The 23095-nt window shown below is 37.2% G+C and overlaps 1 protein-coding gene across 2 annotated transcripts in view; it reads left to right on the forward strand.

Annotated features, from left to right (window-relative positions):
* KdelR (ER lumen protein-retaining receptor) overlaps positions 1 to 20367 on the forward strand; it is a 59189-nt gene extending 38822 nt beyond the window's left edge. For both annotated transcript variants that reach the window (XM_067149881.2, XM_067149882.2), the window contains exons 3-5: positions 3088 to 3157; positions 10455 to 10707; positions 19220 to 20367. In XM_067149881.2, coding sequence (XP_067005982.1) covers positions 3088 to 3157; positions 10455 to 10707; positions 19220 to 19254 — 358 coding nt within the window. In that variant the 3' untranslated portion in view covers positions 19255 to 20367. The remainder of the gene's footprint in view (positions 1 to 3087; positions 3158 to 10454; positions 10708 to 19219) is intronic.
* Positions 20368 to 23095: the final 2728 nt, after the last annotated feature.

Here is a 23095-nt window from a genome sequence, read left to right on the forward strand (position 1 = left end):
TTTTGTTTTTGATCACTCTGAACAATAGTTTCATATTGCCTCTGCTGTCTTCCCTCAGTTTTTGAGTAAATTTCTCCCAACACTTTATCTTCTCCTCTTCTACTACTCTTTTAACTCTCCCCGTAAACTTGTTCGAGGTCTCTGAACTTCCCCTCATCCCTTACCTGTTCTGGCTTGGATTTCTCTCTATCTCATTCTTTTTGTGTTATGTTCCTTTCCTTTATGGAGGATGTTACTCTTTCATTCCACCAGGGTGTCTCTTTTTCCCTTATTGTCGCACTTGTCTTCCCACAAACCTCTGTTGCTTCTTTTATTAAGGTGTTTTTTAAATCTTATCAACTCTACCTCAGCACTCTCCACTTCTTCTGTAAGCAGTTGTCATCTTATACGGTCCTGATAGTCGGTCCTTTTTCCAAACTGTTTTAGTTCCCACACCTTAATCTTAGGTCATTTCCTGGTTGTTATCTTTGGTATATTAATGTCTTTCAGATCTGCTACTAATAACCGGTGGTTGCTATTGCGGTTCTCACTTGGAATCACCTTGACATCAGTCACAAGTCTACTTCTTTCTCTATCTGTAATGACGTAGTCAATGACCATCTTGCTCTTTCCATCCCAACTGTAACGGGTAATCTTGTGACTGACTGTTTTGTTGAACCAACTGTTTTTTACTACCAAACAGTTTCTTATGCAGAAGTCTAGGAGATGTTCCCCTTCTTAATTCCTTCTTCCATAGCCATGTGGTCTCGTCACCTTCTCATAGCCATTCCTGTGTGTCCCGAACTGTGCATTGAGGTCCCCGATGATGATTGCCCCCTCTTCACTGATGGTCTCTTCTAGGTCTTCGAGAAACTTGTTCTTTTCATTTTGAGTGCAACCCATCTGAGGGGCATACACTTGCACCAGTGTCAGCTACTCTTTCCCAAGGTAAACTGTTGCCTATATAATTCTCTCATTGATGTACTGGATCTCTGTAATACCATCTAACTCTTTAGACAATATCAATCCTACTCCATTTCTCATCTCTCTGTTGTTACTATTCCAGCAGAGGGTATAGTTTTTTCTCAACTCTTTCTTCCCTTTACCTTTCTATTTAGTTTCACTCAGTCCTAGGATTGATATTTTCCTTCTCTCCATGATGTTCACTAACTCTTCACATTTCCCAGTCAAATTCAGTACATTGGTTGTTCCTATTCGAGTGTGTCTATAACAATATGTTGCTTTTTTCATTTTATTTATAATAGTAGTCTTTCAATGTCACCATTGCAAATACTTTCACCAAATGTAAACTTCTCACTCATAGCATAGCTTTAAAACCAACATTGTACTACTAGTCTTTTACCATATGTTAATTTTCTTTCAAGTCTCTTCAAGGCTTTTTATAAATCAGTTTTATTTTATTTATATGTAAATCAGGTGCCTGATTTTATTTCAAGGTTAAACTCATGGTTGATGATGCCTATATGTAAGGCGAAACATGTACCATTTTAATTAACATGTCAATGTAATTCAACAAAGACAAGATTTATTGTATTGATTAGGTGGCCAAAATAATAAAGTAATGTATTGTTATTATTTCAATCAAATATTATCAACACAGATCAAAAATGATATTTATCATATGTAATATCACATGTGTTGTCTTCTCCGGGGTTGTTGCACAACTGCAAGAACCCAGTATTTGTGTATATGTTTTCTTTTGGGACAATGACTTAAATGTTAGGCCCCTTTAAAAAGCAAGCGTTATCATTGTATTTTCGTTGACTGAACATACCGTATAATCTTGAATACCACCCACACTGTTTTTTCGAAAATATTGCTTCCAAAATTGGGTGCGGGTCTTATTAAAAATTTTGGGAAATTTATCTTTCCGAATGCACGTAAATCGGGCATCACCGCCGGCGCGGCTTGGCAGCAATGCTCTCTCCTCTCTCGGTATACGCTACTTTCGCGCTTGGCGTCAGTCTCACGCATGTTCTCAGAGTATTAACATGAATTCCACGAAGCGTTTGCGATCTTTTACTGCGAGTGAGAAACTGAAAGTAGTTCGGGAAGCCAAAATTGTTGGAAATTGTGCCGCCGATAGGAAATACGATATTGACAAGGCGTGTATTCGCGATTGGAGAAAGAAGAATTAAAATGTGCTATTAACATGTAGTGGTGATCGTAGAGCTTTTCGTGGACTGAGTGTACAGTTTCCAGAAATTGAAAATAATCACACACTGACGCCAACTGGTCGCATTCAGCGCCAGGAAGTTCAGCTGCTGTGTTCGTGGATTTTGACGGTCATGGAATTGTATCCCTGGAGACCTCATACGGAAGAGCTTCAGGAAATGTAGCATTTCTAATGCTTTGGATGGCAGCAATGACGACATTTTGTGAGAAGGTGATGGTGATGAAAGTTCCAAAGTAGGTGATGATGATGATGATGATGATGATGATGAATGAACTCGTTCTGGAAATGTTTACTTTTATTTATATTTTCTAATCATTTGATGAGTGTTAGTAAAGATTGTAAATAATTTTGACTTCACTTTTTTTTTTTCATTTTGTTCTTTCAAAATAAGTGTGCGGGTCTTATTCGGTGGCAGGTGGTATTCAAGATTATACGGTATTTATGTTATATTCTTAATACTAGATCATATATTTAAAATTACTAATATCCTTTTAGGGTCAAGACACATGCTGAGTTTTTATGTATCATTCAACTGAAAAAATCATGGTCACATATCAATAAATGTATGAGTTTACCATATTCCTAAACCTTGTATTTGTTTCCACATAAACTTGAATGAAGGTGGCAGCGATGTATTATGACCGAGGGCAAAGGGCCAACTTCGGAAAAAAGTAATTTGTTGTAAATACTGGTAAGACTGTCCTAAATTATGCATTCATGTATTAAAAAATTAGATTTTGTTGAATTTCAGCTCTGATCTACTAGAGGAGCGAAGTTTTATTATTTTGTGAAAAAAATTTACCACAAAAGGGGCCCAAGTGTCACTGAACAATAATCACCACATTTGTAATTTCTGAATATCATATGTCTAAGGTTCTTGAGTGTGCTAATGAAATACGTTATGTTTTCAGGATTGAATTTCTTATTATCCCTGCTGTGGCCCTCGCATTGCTCATCAATCATGACTTCACTGTCCTTGAGGTACGTATATTTGAAGGCTATTGTAAGTATGACTGATTTCAGTTATTTGTGATAGAGAGGTTGTGATCTTTTGGAGCTTTCTTGATTTTTCTTTAGTATGCTTGCCACACAAGATATGATCATAAGGAATAGTTCAGTAAGTTATTTCCAGTATTTCAGTACAAATTTTAAAAAGAAAGCATTTACGGTATTTGCGAATGAAAAATTACTGTATAAGAGAGATTTGTCAAGCCGTTGACATTAGAAAATCTGTCATTAGGAGGATTAACAGACTAGTCCTTGATCAGAAATTGCATGAATTTGTCTCTTTCCATGTGTACGTGAAGGAGGTTTCATTAATACTCCAGGCACTCGCCTAAAAACGGCATCCATTTTAAAGAATGCTAAAGACACCAAACCAGATGTTCACACCAGGCAAATGCTGGGGCTGTACCTTAATTAAGGCCACGGCCGCTTCCTTCCAACTCCTAGGCCTTTCCTATCCCCGTCGCCATAAGACCTATCTGTGTCAGTGCGACGTAAAACCACTAGCAACAACAAACCAGATGTTAGTGTCATCTTTTCTGATATACGTTAAGGCCTTTGAAATGTTGGCTACAAACAGCTCAAGAAAACTTTGGAAAACTCTGCAGTCCCTTCCTAATTAACTGCCCTTATTTTATCATTAAAAGAAGGAAATGAGGCACAAATGACGGTTAATCATTCAACAACATAGCCCAGTAAATTATTGAAAGACATAATGAAAGGTTCACCCACCCCTTCTGCCCAATCTGGATCATTTTGGTATGACCACATTCTCAACAAGCTTTCTGAAGAAACTGTGGCAACCTAGTGCAGGTTTTTATGAGAAGCTGGTCTGGAACCTGTAACATTTCTCGCATTTACCAACGACACAGTATTTATCAGAAAGGGCATTGCAACCGGCAAGAATGGCCTTGCAAGGATTTATTGAGATTGGACTTGTAATCAACACATTAAAATCTGGATGTATGAACATGTTAACGGACAGTTCATTGAAGATCACATGTCAAAATGAAATTAAAAGCATAAAATATCTCTGAGTTGGTTTTCAGAATGTAATCGCCTTTAGTCCTCAAAACACAATGCGGGACTTGCGTGGTAAGACCGAATTACTCACTTCTTCCCCTCTGTTGCGTGCCGATCAGAAATTTTGCATTATCGGCACTTCCATCTGTTCAGCCCTGTCTACACTTTCCAAACCATTCCTATAAATTTAATCCCTGTGAAATTCCTTCAATGCAGACAAATTGATAAAATCAAACCTGAAGGAAATCTTCCAGCTACCATCCAATCTATCTGATCGCGTGATACAAAGTCACAGAAAATTTAAGCAATTTGGACTGCTCTGTGCACAATGGGATGCCTTCACACAACAGCTAAACGGTTGAGAATTCTAAAAAATTTTTAAAAAATCGGAATCCCTACATCTTCAGTACAAGAAACCTTGATGAAGAATCTATAATTTTTCCACTTAAAATTGCATATCTAAAAAGAATTAGTGCACTGTTTGTCAGGATTTACTTGTGTAAATTCCATAGTATGCCTCTTCAGTGAGGGCTAGACTATCTAAGACAGCGTTGGCAGAACTGTGAAGGATGAAACCAGCCTTCGGGCTGGATACCCAACATACAACACATGATGTGTTGAAAGTTGCAAAATTGAAGGCGAATGCAGATAAAACGTTACAAGATCAATTCTTTCGTATGAACTTTTAGTACAGTGGATTTTTTTTAGACTATTCTATAAACTTTATATTATTTTTTCAAGGCTGAAGAAGGCCCAATAGGGCCAAAACATGTACCTTTAATATGTTTTTACTTAACATTTATTGTATTGAATAGGTGGATAAATTACATATTTTCTTCACTGTCAAGTCAATACAGATCAAATATCGTCGCTCCTATACCAAAACCACAAATGTGACAATGCTCTTCCTATCCATCATTTCCCTTAAGACTGGTCACGCCTCCCGGCCACATGTTGATATGCAGTCCATCAGAACATATTTCATTGAGTTCATTTTCCTATAAGGATATGTAAAGGAAAATTAACCTTACTGTACCGTACAGTAGGAATGTATGTTTGCATGACATATTTACTTGCTCCTAGAGTATGGTGTATTTAAGGTTCATTTTCCTTGAGTCCGACTCGTTGGTTGAACGGTCAGCGTACTGGCCTTTGGTTCAGAGGGTCCCGGGTTTGATTCCTGGCCGGGTCAGGGATTTTAACCTTAATTGGTTAATTCCAATGGCACGGGGGCTGGGTGTATGTGTTGTCTTCATCATCATTTCATCCTCATCACGACGAGCAGGTCGCCTACGGGAGTCAAATAGAAAGACCTGCATCTGGCGAGCCGAACCCGTCCTTGAATTTCCTGGCACTAAAAGCCATACAGCATTTCATTTTTTTCATTTTCCTTGACACGCGCATAGGAAATGAACTCAACGAAAATTGTTCTGGTGGACTGTATATCAATATGTGGCTGGGAGGCGTGACCAGTCTTAAGGGAAATAATAGATAGGAAGAGTGTTTTCACATTTGTGGTTTTGGCATAGGAGCGACAATATGAGATTCATAAATTTTAGCATTTAGATATAATTATAATTTCCAGTGTTCATCAATTATACATTTTCTCTCATTGATCGGCCAGTGGGCATGCAGGGCCTGCCGTTGACACATCACTTCTGTCTCTGTGGCATAACAACAAACACAGCAATTCCCTCACTTTCTTAGTTGTGCTCCATGCTTAGAACATTTAACAAGTGTTGATCTGTTAGAAGAAGTCAAAATCACAATGGTTTCTCCTGATCTATACTGTTTATTTGCCAAAGGCAAATTATTTCTTCTACTTTGTAGACATCCTCAGCTACATATGTCTAGGCATATTGTATAATTAACAAGGACACATTCTTACTATCTTAATGTTAAAACACACATTAAAAACATTACAAATTTGTTAACTTTCTTATAGTAAAAAGTGTGTATCATGAAAAAGGGGGTTCATGGATGGAAAGGGAATATGGTACATTAACTAATTCTCACTAAAATATCTTCTATATAAAAATTGCTTGAAACTATAAAGTTTGCCATTGTCACTGTTCATGTGTTATACAAAAACTTCTGGATAAAATCTTCATAGAAAATCTAGCTACAATTCACTTAGAGTATGATTATTTTGTGTCCTTTAGAACACTACTCTTGTTGTTGTGTTTGAAAGGAAGCTTTTAATGTTGCCATTGTCCTGTTGAGAAATCTTGTGACTGTCTTGTAGTTGACTGCTGGCAATTTAGATGGTGGCTTGCAAACCGTTCTGCAGTCGGGAAGAAAGGAAAGTGTATAAACACGTTTGTACGAAGAAATTATTTGTGTGAATGACTGTTGTAATATTAAGATGTGTGCACGGATGATTGCTTGTAAAGTGTCGATCTGTCACTCAAATTGTTCTCGAGTTATGAAGTGTTAGTTAAGAATATAAATCTCATAATGCCTCCACATGTGTACACAGTACAGAAGGGGTATGTACGTATGATAGTTACGTAAAAATAGAGTCTCGTAGAGAAGTTGTTAGGTGGTTGAGAACCAAAATTTCTAGGTGAACACCTTCCACGTAGGGATACCATGTGTAAACTCGTAAAATGATTGAAAGAAGAAGGTTTTTTACTCGATAAGAAGCAAAAAAATAAAGCAAAGGAGTGCTTTATGAGGAGGAAGTAAAAAAAAATTGCAGAAAAATTAGAACATTCACCTGCAAAATCCCTACTTCGACTTGAACAAGAAACCAGGTTTGCAAAGAGCTCAACATAGTGAGTTACAAATAAAATTTTAAAAATGAAAATAATGTTAACATTGAAACCATACAAGCTAACTGTTGTACACAAACTACATCCACGTGATTGTGTTTAGCAGATACGTTTTTGTAATTGGATGTTTCAAAACTTTCATGATGAAATAATTGATCCACGTCAACCCCGTAGAGAAACAGGGCAATGGTTGGACATATGCTTAATATTGTTCTCTGACAAAGCATGGTTCCATTTACATCGATATGTTTTGATGCGAGATAACAGATATCAGAGTGCAGAAAATCTCATCATATATATGAATTCCTCTGCATGACGAATGGATTGGAGTATAGTGCATAGTGAATGGATACAGAATAAGAGGACTTTTTTTTTTTTTTTTTGGCACAATTTCTTGTAATGCATAAAGATACAGGGATAGTATACTCAGACCATTTTTTGATGACTGACTGACATTGACTGTCGAAAAGGATGGTTCCAGGAAGACCCATACAACTAATGACACATTAAACTTCATTGAGGAGATTTTTGAAGAGCGGATTATTAATATGGACTTATGGCCGTCACGGTCTCCAGATTTAACCCTTTGCAACTTTTATTATGGGGGAGGGAACTTAAAAAAATAAAGAATGTGAAAGAAACTCCCACATGTTATATGAAGTGAAAGAACATATCGGGAGAGGAAAAGGGCCTCAATTACGGAAAACAAACTTTGTGTGAATTGGAGTTTCCTACCCCAATGCCAAAAATGTGTTGAACATTTTGAACATTTCCAGGTCATTTGTTTTGCCACATACGATAGTTTCTCTTTCCTCCGTCATACCCTGTATCTCAACTTTTTGGTATAGAGCTTAAACAAGCCCTGAACCTATTAGTAGCTTTATATAAGTCAGTACAGAAACAAATACTTACCTATTATGGTTAAGTTTATCAACAAGCCCTGAAGGTCACAAATATCAACCCTCAAACCTGGGATATGCTTGCCAAAGATCACTTGCTTTGGCATCCCTCCCACCTCCACAACTGTTCAATTGTTGGAGCAAGAGTACTGCAGGCATGAAGAAACTAAACAACAGAAACACTTGCTTCGTCAGATGCAGCATTGTCCACTGTCATCCATGGAATTATATCTGTGTGAATGCATGTTTCCTGCTAGAATTGGGTTGTTCAATCATCAGAAGTACAAGCACAAACAGAATCGAATGCAAATGGACTGTAAGCCGGAGAAATTATACTCGGAAACTATTAACAGCTGACGACAATGGTACAGAAGGACACAAAATTCATGTAGAAGAGTCTTGTAATCTTGTAATTTAGACTTGCACAATGCTTTTACACCCTACTGGGTCAAAAAACAGCAGTAATCCTGTTAGCTCATCAACAGAAGTTTGAATATCTTTCACCTCTACAATCACTGATGCACATCTGACAATGTTACGGGCCTTTTTCTGTTTTAACAAAATTCATACCGTAATTCACTGCTACCTAACAGAAATACTTGCACCACATAAAATATCTAAATTACTCAGTGGGATCAAAGGTAAAATACAAATAAGGGTCATAAAAGTGAGTTGACCTGAGATACTTTTTCATGTGAATAAATCATACCTATCCATGGTGGAAGGTCTCTGAGCATGATGAAACTACCACTACAGTTTATATACAAGGGTTGATTCAGAAGTCATGGCAACAAATTTTTTTTTTTTTTTTTTTTTTTTTTTTTTTTTTTTTTTTTTTTTTTCCCAAAAATGTGCTGTAATATATACATTTGAAAGCACATTACATGAACTTTGTAACATTGCCAGCAGATGGGGTATGAGTCCTTCGTTCCAGCTGTGATCACGCTCCCTACGTCTGATGACAGTGAAGCATAATGGAAGTAACCAAAGTCGAGCAGCATTCTTACATCCTAGTTCATGTGACTTTGATCTTATTCCCAAAGTGAAGTAGCCATTGCATGGGAGACTCTTTGCCAATAAACAAAACAGCGTACAAGCATTTCGACATGAGGTAGTGCACACTGACGAATCTCATGCTTCCAGTGATATTTTCTGTCTTTCTCATCATTAGCAATATACCATAGACAATCCAGGGGATAACTTTGAAGGGTGTTTAACAGGTTGTACAATATGTAAAAAATGATTGCATACAGATTGTTTGAGAATATAATAAAACAGTGATTTCAGAATGCCATGTTTTTCCTTTTACATCACCAGAGATACCTTGATCTCTACCCTATGTGGAGCTTTTTTTGAGAGAAATATATAGTTACCATGACTTCTCAATAAACACTTAAACAAAACTTTAGGGTTACATATATTTATTTTTTTATTCAGTTTGCTTTGTTTTCCAGGTTCAAAGAAACTAAAGAGTATTATTTTATTTTCTTGTAAGCTTTGTAAGTTAGTTGACCTTCATTTGGAAGGAGCAGAATTAACTTTCTGACATTCAAACTTAAACCTAGAGTAAGGGCTGCTAAATTTCTTTGACTAATTATTGATGAATCACTAACGTGGAATATTCACGTCGAATCTATCTGTGACAAACTGATCCCAGCTATTTGCATTCTAAACAGACTGAAATATAATATTTCTCATGGTTTATTGAAAAGTGTTTTCCAAGCACTAATTGAAAACCATATTACTTATATGATCCATATATGGGCATGTTGTACTAAAGAATTATTCACTAGAATTGTTATACTGCATAAGAGAGCACTGAAAATACTTTTTAAGTTGACTCTGTTAATTCCTACTGAATAATTGTACAGGTTATGCAGTGTTCTTTCACTTGATAGCCTACAATAGATATAAAATTATTTGTAATTTGGCACACTCAGATAATTCAGTAATTCACAATTATAATACAAGAAATGCTAATAATATCTGCTGCACTGTTATCCATTCAAATAAATATAGAAACAATTAATTGGGGCATTATTCTGTTAGTGTGTATAATAAACTGCCAGAAGATATAAAGAACGCCTCTTCAATACAAATGTTCAAAACTGTCTTAAGTAGAGAAAAATTGTAGAGTTAATAAATTTTGAAATTGACTTAGGCCCTACATTTTCTTTCTTGTTTATTTAGTTGTTTGTTTGCCTGCTTGTTTACTCTTACAGTATATCAGTATGACATAATTAAATTATATAAAACAAGACATATACATATAATTATATTTCTGTGATACATTAATCTTTTGATATTAACGTATGTGTGATATTTAGTACTTTGACCTATTCATGTAACCAAAATTATCGTTGGAACTGATTTGATGTTACAAACTTATATTACTGGAGTATATTAATTTATTTTATAAATACTCTGTAGCCATGATAATATCAGAATGTACTGCACCATAGTGAGCTGTAGCTCAAGTGTCTTGACAAATACCCTAAATAAAATGAAAATTCTGACATTCAAACAAATGATTTATCACAACTGCGGTTTTCATAGAACTTTCTCTTGTCTATTTAGATTCTGTGGACATTCAGCATCTACCTAGAATCTGTGGCAATCCTGCCACAACTGTTTCTGGTTTCTAAAACTGGGGAGGCTGAAAGTATTACTTCTCATTACCTCTTTGCCCTTGGTTCATATCGTGCATTATACCTTCTCAACTGGATCTACCGTTACTATGTAGAAGATCATTACGACCTTATTGCCATTGTAGCTGGAGTAGTACAAACTGTGTTGTACTGTGATTTTTTTTACCTGTACATTACCAAAGGTAAGTTGAATTGTTTTTTCTAGTAATAACAGGATATTGATATGAAAATACAAGTCCGTATGCTGTTGTGAAAATACTCCTGGAAATGTAATGTAATGCATGCATTATCACTCTAGTCTTAAAGGTGTATTCAAAGTTAATTTCTATTCGTCTAAATTCATGTCGAAGAGATCTTTCTTAAAATTTAACTTTTTATCAAATATTTTCATGGTTGTTTGTAGTGCATGTTTATTAATGGGAAATATTTGTATAATAGGCTATATGTTTCATTCATAATTATCACAAACTCTTGTTATTTGTGGCTGTAAGAGCATCGCTTCACTGACAAAGAATTTCAATGCACCAGGAAGGAATTGTTGGTTTGCAGCAAATCTTGGCATATAATTAAATCTGAAGTTGATAATCAAATAATGATTAGTGTAGTGACGTGATTAGTTAAGCGGTCTTGCCACCAAAGGCCGTGAACCTGCTCTTGACCATGGCCTATGATAGGGCTCGCGCAGGCTACTCGAAGGGGATTGTAGTTCCTGGTTGCATAAATCTCTTCGACCATTTTATGTCTCTGTGATGCAATTGAAGATAATTTATTCAGTTAACAGAGTTTAAGAGGGGACGTATTATTGGAATGTGCGAGGCTGGATGGTCGTATTAGCAAATCGCCAAGCTACCTATGCCATATTGACCAGATTGTTAGGGAGTGTTGGGACCAGTAAATGCATGAGGGCACGCACAGATACGGAGGTAAGGCCCAGGATCGACGATCGTTGTATCCTCCGAGAAGCACGTGCAGATTCAACTGTTTCGTCATGCACCATCTAGAGACAGGTAGCACCATCGTCACAATCGTCCATACCAAGTTCCGTGCAATTGCCACACTTCCTTTTTGGTGTATGTGTGTGTGTGTCTCTCTCTCTCTCTCTCATATAACTGTGTATTATTTTGTAATGGTTGGGCCAGTTTTGCATGTCTAGTGGTTGATGAAAGAAAATGCCCTGTGCAGCTCAGAAATCAACAGTTACAACTGTGGAAAGACCAAGATATACAGTGTTTTCTCTAATTTGAGCATTATCAAATATATAATGGAAAATGGTGGTGTGAAAAACAATCAAAGAAAATAGGTAATTGCAGCAGAGGAAAGTTATAAACCGCGATGAAGAAAGAAGAATGTGAGTCTTGAGAAAAGTGTAGTATCGCAGAAACAAGAAACAGTAATCCCATTGTAACTCTTAAAATAGTTGTTAAAAGTTGGAGAAATAATGTAAAGCAAGTGAAGTTTTATAAAACGATTCATACACCAGAATGAACAAGGAATGCAGAAGAAATTGCCAACGTAGCACAAAGTTTTTGAATCCCATTAATAGACTTAGAGGGAAATGTTGGTTTCTTATTTTATGATTGACTAGCAAAACCCACCAGACATTTTCCTTATTTTACCTCTGCATATAAAAAAAATAGATCTTTATGTGATCTAGAATTCATTGAAGAAAAATGTGGGGTAATGAAAGGTAGCTTATACTGATGAGATACCATTATTTTATCAATAGAAATTTATGATGAACTATATACATTTACAATAACCACCATCTCTCACCTCCCATGCCAATGGCGCTGAACTTGGACTTTAAACTACCGTACATCTGGAGTGCACTTATTCATCTCGGCAACCCCAAAAGCGTGGATTCTACATTAATATTGGTCATTTTACATTTTTTATATTTCACCCGCTTTCAACCCTCGCCCCTACGGGTGCTATTCGGAATGAACTTTGACTTAAATGGCATCTTGAGTGCCATAGTTCATCTCAGTGACCCCAAAGACTATGGCTACGACACCAATATCAGTCATTTTCGATTACTTTTAGATTTAACTCCCTCCCCTAGGGGCGGTAGGGGTGTCTTGCCCCCACTCCATTTATTCCACGTAGCAAGTTATATTTGTACTAAGTCTGGCACATAAAATATGGCGGTGTCTTCCCATCCTCCTATATACAGCAATTCTTACCGTACTATGAGGGCAAGTCAATAAGTATCTGCAATCAATTTTCATAATTTATACAGAAAAAGTACACACTTTTTATTGATATCATTTTTCAACATAGTCATCCTGCTTTTCAATGCACATGGTCCACCATTTCACAAGCTTTCTGATACCCTCTGCAAAAAAGGTTTCTGGTTGCGCAGCAAGCCGTGTATGCACCGCTTACTTCACTTATTGATCGGAGCTGAATTAACTACCTCTTACAGCATTTTTAAGTGGACGAAACAGATGGTAATCCAACGGGGCGAAATTGGGACTGTACGCAGGATGCTACAACACCTTGAAACGCAGCATCTGAAGAGTTTGATTGAGTTGTGTGAGCGGTGGTATGTGGACGCACATTGTCATGCAACAAAAGAACCTTTCCGACAATCGACCTCTGAATTTGTTGCGAATTGCAGGTTTCAGTTTGTTTACCAGCATATCAGTGTAACGTTCACTGTTTACTGTTTCTCCCTTTTCCTGGTAATGTTCCAGGATTAGCCCTTGAGAGTCCCAAAACTCTGTGAGCATCACTTTTCCTGCAGAAGGTTGACTCTTGAATTTCTTTTCGACTGGGGATCCGGGATGCCTCCATTCCATGCTGTGACGTTTGCTCTCTGGTTCGAAATGAACCAATGTTTCATCTCCAGTGACCCGTTTCAGAAACATTTCATCATCGTTAGCATGATGGTCCAGTATGTGCTGACAGATTCTCTCACGATTGCGCTTCTGCTCTTCATTGAGTTGTTTTGGAACCCATCTCAAACTGACTCTGTGAAAGTGAAGCCTGTTGTGCATGATTTCATATACACTACCATGGCTAATGTGCATATAGTTTGCCACGTCAACAACAGTCACTCCTCTGTTATTCAGGATCATATCACGTACTTGTTCGATATTGACATCAGTTACGGCTGTAGATGACTCCCGGATCTTTCCTCATCCTTCACGCTCGTGCGACCCCTTTTGAACTGTTCAGTCCACGGGTAAACACTTTGCAGGAGTAAAACATTGTCCCCGTATTATGCTGATAGTCCTATGAATTTCCACTCCTGGTACACCCTCAACTACAAAAAATGGATTATGGAACGCTGTTCTTTCTTGGTGAAAACAAAGAGTGGCGCTGCCATTTTTATGTCGCAACAGCACAAGCTGTACTGATCTGATAACGCTGAAACCTGCCACAGACATAAACAACGGTGCCATCTAGTGGCTGGTGAGCACAAAAACCCGTAGAGCGAACTTAAAGACTATTAGAGCAAATTAGCAGATATTTATTGACTTGCCTACGTATTATGTTACAGAATAAGTCGTGGTCGCCTTGCGACAATCTGTCCATCAAGTTCGATCCAATCTTGGTATGGCTTTATAATTAAATATATTGCAAAAAATTGCTAATAATAATAAAACTACCTATCCGATTTCATTCAAACCACTTCCTAAACACCCTCAGAAGTAATAATAAAAAGTTATGAAATTTTCAGCAAAATCGGTCCAGTAGTTTTTGAGTCTATTCATCTCAAATATACCATCATCATCTAGTTCTTTCCCATGATACAGTCGCACTATGTGTTCTTTCCATCTTTCTGCCTTATCTGTTTCCCTAAACGTGATTTTCCTTTTGAGGCAGCATTCGTGTTGCCACGTTTCTTTTTTCCAAAAGTTTCTTTGGTTTTCCTGTATTTAGCATCTACTTTTCCATTTCTCTTTGTCATTCCTCTTTAGTTGGCCTGCTCTTTCTGTCTACAATTCAAATCAAGAAAGAGTTCCACCTATTCAATACCCATTTATTATAGTAACTGTAAGTTTAATCACCATGGTGCTAGTTTCAACGTAGTTTATTGAATTGTAACTATCTTCAATACGGACCACTATGAAAATTATAACTTACGGTTTTCTGTATATGTGGCTCATTCTTTAGTTGCTTATGCTCCTTGTCCTTTAAGTTTCTTACATTCTTGTTTCGTGTATAAATCTACTGAATCTGTAGCACTTGGGTGCGTACACATCGTAATAACAATAATTAAAAAAATAATGAAAATAGAAATATCTGGAATTAAAACCAAAATTAACGCCATGTACGAGATGATGTGAAAACTTTAACTTAAAGGTCTACCAAACGGCAACTACAGAAGGATGTGGAAACGTGGAAGAAACCCTAACAAGGCCATGGGAACATATGGTGTTGTGGCGAAAGAGGTACACATCAATTACCCTTGAAAAAATATATTAACAAGTAAAGTACAACACCAAATTAAAAAAAATAAGGGACAACAAATAACATAGAAAATAAAACTTAAGAACATTGAACTGAAAAACATTTAGATAAAATGATTAAATGCAAACAATTAAATCCTCAATCTCTTCGGATAATCAGATGTACAAAACTTTAACACAGAAGTTGACACTGGATTACAGGAGGTAAACTCAAAAGGCAGTCAGATTTACGTTAATTACAATTTACATAGGTTACAAAATTCAGAACAAGAAAAGAGAATTGCCTCCGAAAACAAGATGCAAGTCATTTAGAAAACCAAAATTGCTGAATGTGAAAGTCTAGGGTTAACTCCAATATACAAATTTATATTATCACAGAAAATTACATTAAATGAGAAAGGGCCAAAACACAAGAAAGGATGTAAATTAAATTAGACACAGAACTTAATGCTTACAGTGAGACGGGGCAGACCCCAAGCGTGTCCGCTCGCTGGGTCGTTCAGATGTTGAAGACGCAGAACACACTCATCGCACACACAAAGCCGGCAGAGGCCTGAAATGGTCCGATCACGAAGTAACCAATAGGGACACAAAATTTCTCCAGCCCCCCCCCCCCCCCCCCCCCCCCCCAAATATTCACCAATTAAAAATGTTAATGTATTGACCAATCAATACATCTCATTACATAGTAAGTTTCTGGATGTTTCGATTGCGAAACATAGAAATTTCGTTATTAATCTGCATGTGGCAATACAAGCTGCTTCAAAAGTTTATGTCCTCCAAGCATTAAAACACACGAATACACAATACAACAGTCAGAATTTCTTCACAATTTCAATAATCAAGATGTTATACATTTAAAAGTTCTTCAGTTTTAAACTGTCTATACTGTTCATAGTTTTCCTAAAATTTCTTCAAGTTACATAAATAATTTTCTTTGAAGGAGATATATATTTATATAATACACAAAATGATTTTGCACTCAGTTAATTTTGCAGTTCCAAAGGTCCAATTAACTTTACAAAACCAAATTGCGATTTTGATTATTTTAAATCTTGGCTGTCCCACCACAGGCGACAGAATCTCTTCTGAGATTGAATCCCACAATCTCCCTATTGCAAGCCCAAAGCCCTGTCATCAGGACCCTTGATGACTTTCATGTGATTCCCCATTTTTACATCGGGTAAATGGTGGGGTTATCCCTTAATTCTGAACATGAGAAGCAAAAGGGCCTATCTATGTCCAAATTATTACAGTGTTTTAATAAAGAGCTTATGTTCATTTTTAATAAATTGTGCATAAGCCCAGGTACGGAATTAAGGCCATACCGAGTACCTTCCCACTCCTAGCCCTTTTACCTCCTAAATATGTATTTTTTAGTATGACATTAAATCCCTAGTAAAATAACTTTATTTTTGGTATTATCATCATTGCCTAGTAACTTCTAGTCTCACATGGAATCCAGGCCGTTGCTTTAAATTTCAAAAATTCCATGTGCATTGACTATATGCTTAAGAAGCCAGTGTTAGTATCGTTCAACTATTACGGCACCATTCATCTGTCTCTTAGCCATTGCTACATTGTTACACATTCACAGTGATAGGAACAGACTGAATTTCGGTCCCCTACAGGCATGCATCGTGTGTGCATAAAATAAAATGCTAACTGCAGAGCCACTGTCTGGTATTGTTTCCACATTTTCCTGAATGCAAGAATCTGACCTCACTTGTTCTTTTCTGATCGTGACTATTAAATTTGCAAGTAGGTAGTCTAATGTTCATATCATTTAATTTTCTCCCTTTCAAGAATAGCTGGTAACGTCATTTTTTTCCCCCCTTAAATCACCAATGTTCAGAATATTTTTATTAATCTAGTTTCCTTTTCCCAGTGCCTGCCCGAGTTTGTAATGTGAAACTTTTGTCACTGTCTCTAACTGGACATATTCTAAACACGCATACAATTATAAAAGGAAGTTTCAGCAAGGGCATGTGGCAACAGGTGACCAGCAACACTTGGAATGACCTGTCAGTGTGTGGACCGACATGGCATGTGCCGTTATCGAGCAGCTCCTGGAGGAAGACAGTAGTGTTGGCTACTGAATGTATGATTCGAAGCAGTGTATCGATTCATTCAAGTGTCCGAGTGAATCAATTCACAGGAACTGCGAGCTCACGGCACATGATTCAGCTTACTCCCAGCGGACAGTGCTGAGTGGCGCACTCACTGGACGTTGACGGGGAGCCAAGCTTCCGCTGCAGCGAGACAGTGAATCACATGGCCCATCGAAAGAGTCGTAAACGAGCGCGGCTAAGTGAGACACATGATACACACGGCTCCTTATCGGCTCACTGCAGCGAGACATACAGTGAGCCATGCTACACTGAAAGAATCGTATGCTATAATGGACTCTCGAGCTCAGCTCATTTGAAAATAATACCCATTTGCATTCACTGTCCTCTTCTTACAGGGAGGTTTAAATAATAGATGGATTTATTTGCAGTGTTAAAAAGGTAGTCAGAACATAATTCTGAAGTAGCTAGTAAGTAGGTAGGCTATTAGGTTATACTATTTATTAGTTTAATGAATCTTAGTATTATAACTTAGTTGACATTTGACAATTAAACTCGACTCTAGCCTGCCCTATGACTATGAGTCATGCTCATGACCACTCAAAAGTACCTGTTTTATATTGGGAAGAACGGCTCAGTATTCTCTCAGTTCATATGTCACATCGTTGCACAAGACTTCAATCATATGTGGACAAACGCAATAACAGTATGTTGAATCAGAAAACCAGCGGGCTACTGTACATCTCGGGTAGCCTATACAAAATATGACTATTTAAAAAAATCCTCAGCTGATAGAAAAAAACCTTTTTTTTAAATGACTGAGCGAGTTGTCGTGCGGTTAATATCGCGTGGCTATGCGCTTTCATTCAGGGGATGGTGGGTTCGAATCCCACCATCGGCAGCCGTTAATATGGTTTTTCCATAGTTTCCCCATTTTCACACCAGGAAATGCTGGGACTGTACCTTAATTCAGGCCATGGCTGCTATCTTCCTAATCCTAACCTTTCCCACCCTACATCGCCGGAAACTTTCGATGTATTAAAGTAACTAGCATTTTTTCTAAGAAAGGAGTTCATAGTATGAAGACCAGATGGCAGCTGCGAGCACTGAATGCTGTTGCTGCTGTCTTACCAGCACATACTACACAGATGCAGTAGGAGCGGTGACCAATGAGCCGTGAATCGGATCACTGTATCGATTCAGTAACGTGAACGGAATCAAATGAATCGATTCAGTAAAATGAATCGAATGTCCCATCACTAGAAGACAGGCGATGGGCGATACTGGAGTTAGAGAGGGCAAGTGGCATCAAGAAACGCACCATCAGCCGGGCTGAGTGGTTCAGACGGTTAAGGCGCTGGCCTTCTAACCCCAACTTGGCAGGTTTGATCCTGGCTCAGTCCGGTGGTATTTGAAGGTGCTCAAATACGTCAGCCTCGTGTCGGTAGATTTACTGGCATGTAAAAAAACTCCTGTAGGACTAAATTCCGTCACCTCGGTGTCTCCGAAAACCGTAAAAGAGTAGTTAGTGGGACGTAAAACAAATAACATTATTATTATTAGAAACGCACCATCCGCAGGATATTGCGGACAGAACTGCAGCTGCACAAAATTGCATTGCGGTGGGTACTGCATGTAGTATTTCAGAATGACCAACTACACTCTGACTGATGGTATAACCTCATTTGAAGTGCAGTTTTATGATTATTGCACGGAAGGTATATTTTTGTGTTTAAGGAAGCCCATTTGATCAGAGTATTAGAACAATATGATATAATTTGTGCTGATTGTAACCTCCAACACTCTGCCTTGTTTATCACATACCCTTGCATTGAACATGGTTGTATCTAGACACCTCATGGCGTCACAGCACCTAACAGTTTTTTGCAGTATTGCAAGGTGTATATTACTGTCTAAGCTCTGATGGGAAACTAAAAATCACTGCTGGTATGTAGTTTACCATATTCAGTAGAGTTGAGTTATACTAGTTTGTGTTTTATTTTACTGCTTCTGTTCAAATTTGTTCCATGAAATATGCTTTTACCTTTGTATTTGCTTAATTTGTATTAAGGAACTTTTACGATTAATGGCTATTTCCTCCTCCCTCTCTCCTGCTCTGGTTAATTTAACTCTTTTCTTGTTACAGCTTTTGCTTTATCCTTGTATGAGAGTTCATTTTTACAAATATGTATGTGTTCATTTTGCAGTTTTGAAAGGAAAGAAACTTCAATTACCAGCTTAAGGAAGTGCGTGGAGTGAATTGAATGAGCATCAGAAATCACTTACAAAGGGGACAGAACTTGGACAAGTGTTCAGTTTTTTATGGTGAGAAGGAAATGTGTGTGCTTAAGATAGATTCATCCTGTGTGAGGAATGGATCTGTATTTGTTTTTGTGAAGTCAGTAAACTGTCGGCGACTCCATTCAGATCCGGCTGTTGCCTTAGAGTGGCTCTGATGGAGATTGTTTTATTATCATGTGGAACATTTAGAGATGTGTGTGTTTCTATTTTATTGTTATATATTCCTTTCATAGCAATTTGAGACAGAGATCTTCATAATTATAGAATAAAGCTTGAAATTACTTAATTTTCTGGGAGAATTGTATGTAGAATGTTCAGTTCACAATTTAACATTTATTTCATTCATTTATCCTAGTGAATAGGATATTGCATAGTTATTATGCAAGAATTAAAGAAATTACCTAGTAACTTCATAAGCAATACTTCTATATTATTTATTTCCATTGTATGAAAAAAATGTTAAAATATGAAACTACAGCAGATTCTTACAAAAATGCACACTTCATGCTTCAGTTGTTCATTGCTTGTTATCAAGCTAAAAATTACTCATATTCATGTTGTCATTTTAGCCCATGCTGTGTAGGTCATGGTTGTATATTCATTATGTCTCTATTCCTAAGTCCATTTTGTTACGTCTATACTATGGTCATTTTGTTTATTTCTGCTCTCAAAATACATGTCTCATTGCATTTCACAATTCCTTTTAAAGATATAAGACAATTTATCAAAAATATAAAATACAACCTTTTGTCGCATGTTATTCATATAATTTATGGAAATTGCTAACTTTCCAAGTATTACTGATTTTTTTTTTCATTGGGTTGCAATCATAAGCATTCCTTTTTCATTTGTATGTTTATTATTAACTTTTACTATATAAATTGTTTATCAGAAGTTAACTGAAAGATCGCTGAAGCTTATGTGTGCTATTGGTTTATTACTATGATTTTGGGCTCCAGAATTTATCATTGATGTTGATTTGTTGTATGTTACTAAATATTTTTAATAATCTGTACAAAAGAGAGAAATATTATTTTCTTATTATTTCATGTGACTAATGTTTATCATTTCAAATATTTTCAAGACCGAGAACATTACATTTTTTCCAACATATTTACCCTCAGTCTAAAAAGGCGAATAAGTGAAAGGTGGGTAGGTGGAGTTTTTTTACATAGGAAAAGATACATGTTACATTCTCTTTGAGAATAACCAATGATTCCTGACTGAAACTCAAGAGTCATTGATCACAGACAGTTTTCCATCTCTTATCATCTTCTCCAGAAGATGAGGAATTACTGCAGTTCTGAGTGTTGTGCAAAGTTATTCTTATGTATTGCCAGGTTCCTTGTTCTGGGATAATACTGCTACCATGTTGTATTTGGCTTAATATACTTCCAAAAATATTAGGAAAGTCCATCGAATAGGGAGTTTGAACAACTATGTAGACATGTAGACAGTTAAACAGACTACACTGTGATCAGATATGGTGTTCGGTTATAATTTAATATCTGTTTGTTCATTCAAGTCTCTTTGTTTGTATATGGGTGCAGATAAATATTTTCCAACAGCTGTTCGTTATCATTAGGGCTGCAGGATTTACTTGTTTATGGATAGATGATGATTAGCAAGTGGTTGTAATAGTTTCTGTTTTGAAATACCTTTGCCAACTTGGAGCTTGCCTAGAGTCCTTAAAGCTGTCATTACCGGAAAAGTTTGTAGCATAAAAAGAAACTGTAACAGAGTTTAGTTTTATAACAAAAAGTGATTCATAAATATTCAGTATTAATGTTAATCCATTGTAATTATTTTACATAGATAATGAAATGGCATATGGCTTTTAGTGCCGAGATGTGTCCGAGGACTTCGGCTTGCCAGGTGCAGGTCTTTTGATTTGACTCCCGCAGGCGACCTGCGCGTCATGATGAGGATGAAATAATGATGATGAAGATGACAGCATACACCCAGTCCCCATGCCAGGAGAATTAACCAATTACGGTTAAAATTCCCAACCCTGGAAGAATTCGAACCCGGGACCCTTGTTACCAAAGGCCAGTACGCTAACCATTTAGCCATGGAGCCGGACTTTACATGGATGATTTGTTTTTATTTTACTGACATATATTTTTCTAATGTTAAACTGACAAGTATTTCCCAAGTAGTTTTTCATCCATCCAGAAGAAAATTGACAAATATCCACCGATTGATTCAAGTGACAATTCCTTTACTTAACTCTGAGAAGTGCCAAACGAGGACGTGCTTGCAATGGCAATGTAATATCTATTGCTAGAATGCGAACATCGCAAGTACGATGCATAGTGCAGACATTCGCTTAATCAGTTATAACGTCATTTATCTCTCACTGATGGATTCATATTGAGTATGGCATTGATGGCAAAAGTTGTAGTTTTTCATAACACATTTTTCACTGACCAAATATAACTAATTTAAGGACAAGGCAGGTAGAAAGCCAACTGAAATATTTCAAAACCAAATGTTCCTGTTAGAGTGGTTATCTTTTATTTACGTAAACATTGCATCACCTAGAGATGTAGGGTTTTGTTCACAGAGAAACTTGGTACAGAGTTGGCAATGAATAAATTTAGTATAATATTTTAGAACGTATCCTGCCAAGTGATACACTAAACATCTCTCTGTATTATCAAGCCCAGCAGTTAGCGTTTCTATTCGGGTGTATGAGTTTCCCAATCTTGACACTTCAGGTTTGAATCCTGAATTTTAATCTTTCGCTACCATAAATAGCAGCATTTCTGAAGACCTAAGTGGCCTGGCAGGTAAAGGTAACTCTCCGACGATTACTCCGAGTAGTGCTCAGCGGCCAACAGAACTGTGTGCAGCTTAGATTTTTTTTTTCTTCAGGATTCACAGTGAGTGATTAATATATTTTGGAAACCAAGAAGAAATTCTGCATATTTTGTATATATTAATTTTTTTAAATGGGTGTTTTTTCATTAGTGGTGAAAATGAAAATCTGAATAACAAAAAAGTAGTTAGTTTTTCAAAATTTGATCATCTTGATACCCAGTGGATATGTAAGTGATTTATGCAGTACTTAGTTAAGCATATAAAAGATGGTTTTCTGAGTAAAATGGTATACTGCATGTAAAAATATATATATTTTTTCTTTCTAATAATAATAATAATTTTATTTGCTTCACGTCCCACTAACTACTCTCTTACTGTTTTCGGAGACGCTGAGGTGCCGGAATTTAGTCCTGCAGGAGTTCTTTTACATGCCAGTAAATCTACCGACACGAGGCTGACGTATTTGAGCACCTTCAAATACCACCGGACTGAGCCAGGATCGAACCTGCCAAGTTGGGGTCAGAAGGCCAGCGTCTCAACCGTCTGAGCCACTCAGCCCGGTTATTTTCTTTCTAAGAATAAACTAATAAATTTTAAAATCTGTATGCATTGTCTCAGAAAATGGCCTGGCATTTAAGCCTCCATGGCTCAGGTGGCAGCGTGCCGGCCTCTCACCGCTGGGTTCCATGGTTCAAATCGCGGTCACTCCATGTGAGATTTGTGCTGGACAAAGCGGAGGCAGGACAGGTTTTTCTCCGGGTACTCCGGTTTTCCCTGTCATCTTTCATTCCAGCAGCACTCCAATATCATTTCATTTCATCTGTCATTTATTAATCATTGCCCCAAAGGAGTGCGACAGGCTTCGGCAGCCAGCACAATTCCCATCCTCGCTGCTAGATGGGGGCTTCATTCATTCCATTCCTGACCCGGTCGAATGACTGGAAACAGGCTGTGGATTA

This window comes from Anabrus simplex, chromosome 6 (genome assembly GCF_040414725.1).
Source record: "Anabrus simplex isolate iqAnaSimp1 chromosome 6, ASM4041472v1, whole genome shotgun sequence".
Classification (NCBI taxonomy): domain Eukaryota; kingdom Metazoa; phylum Arthropoda; class Insecta; order Orthoptera; family Tettigoniidae; genus Anabrus; species Anabrus simplex.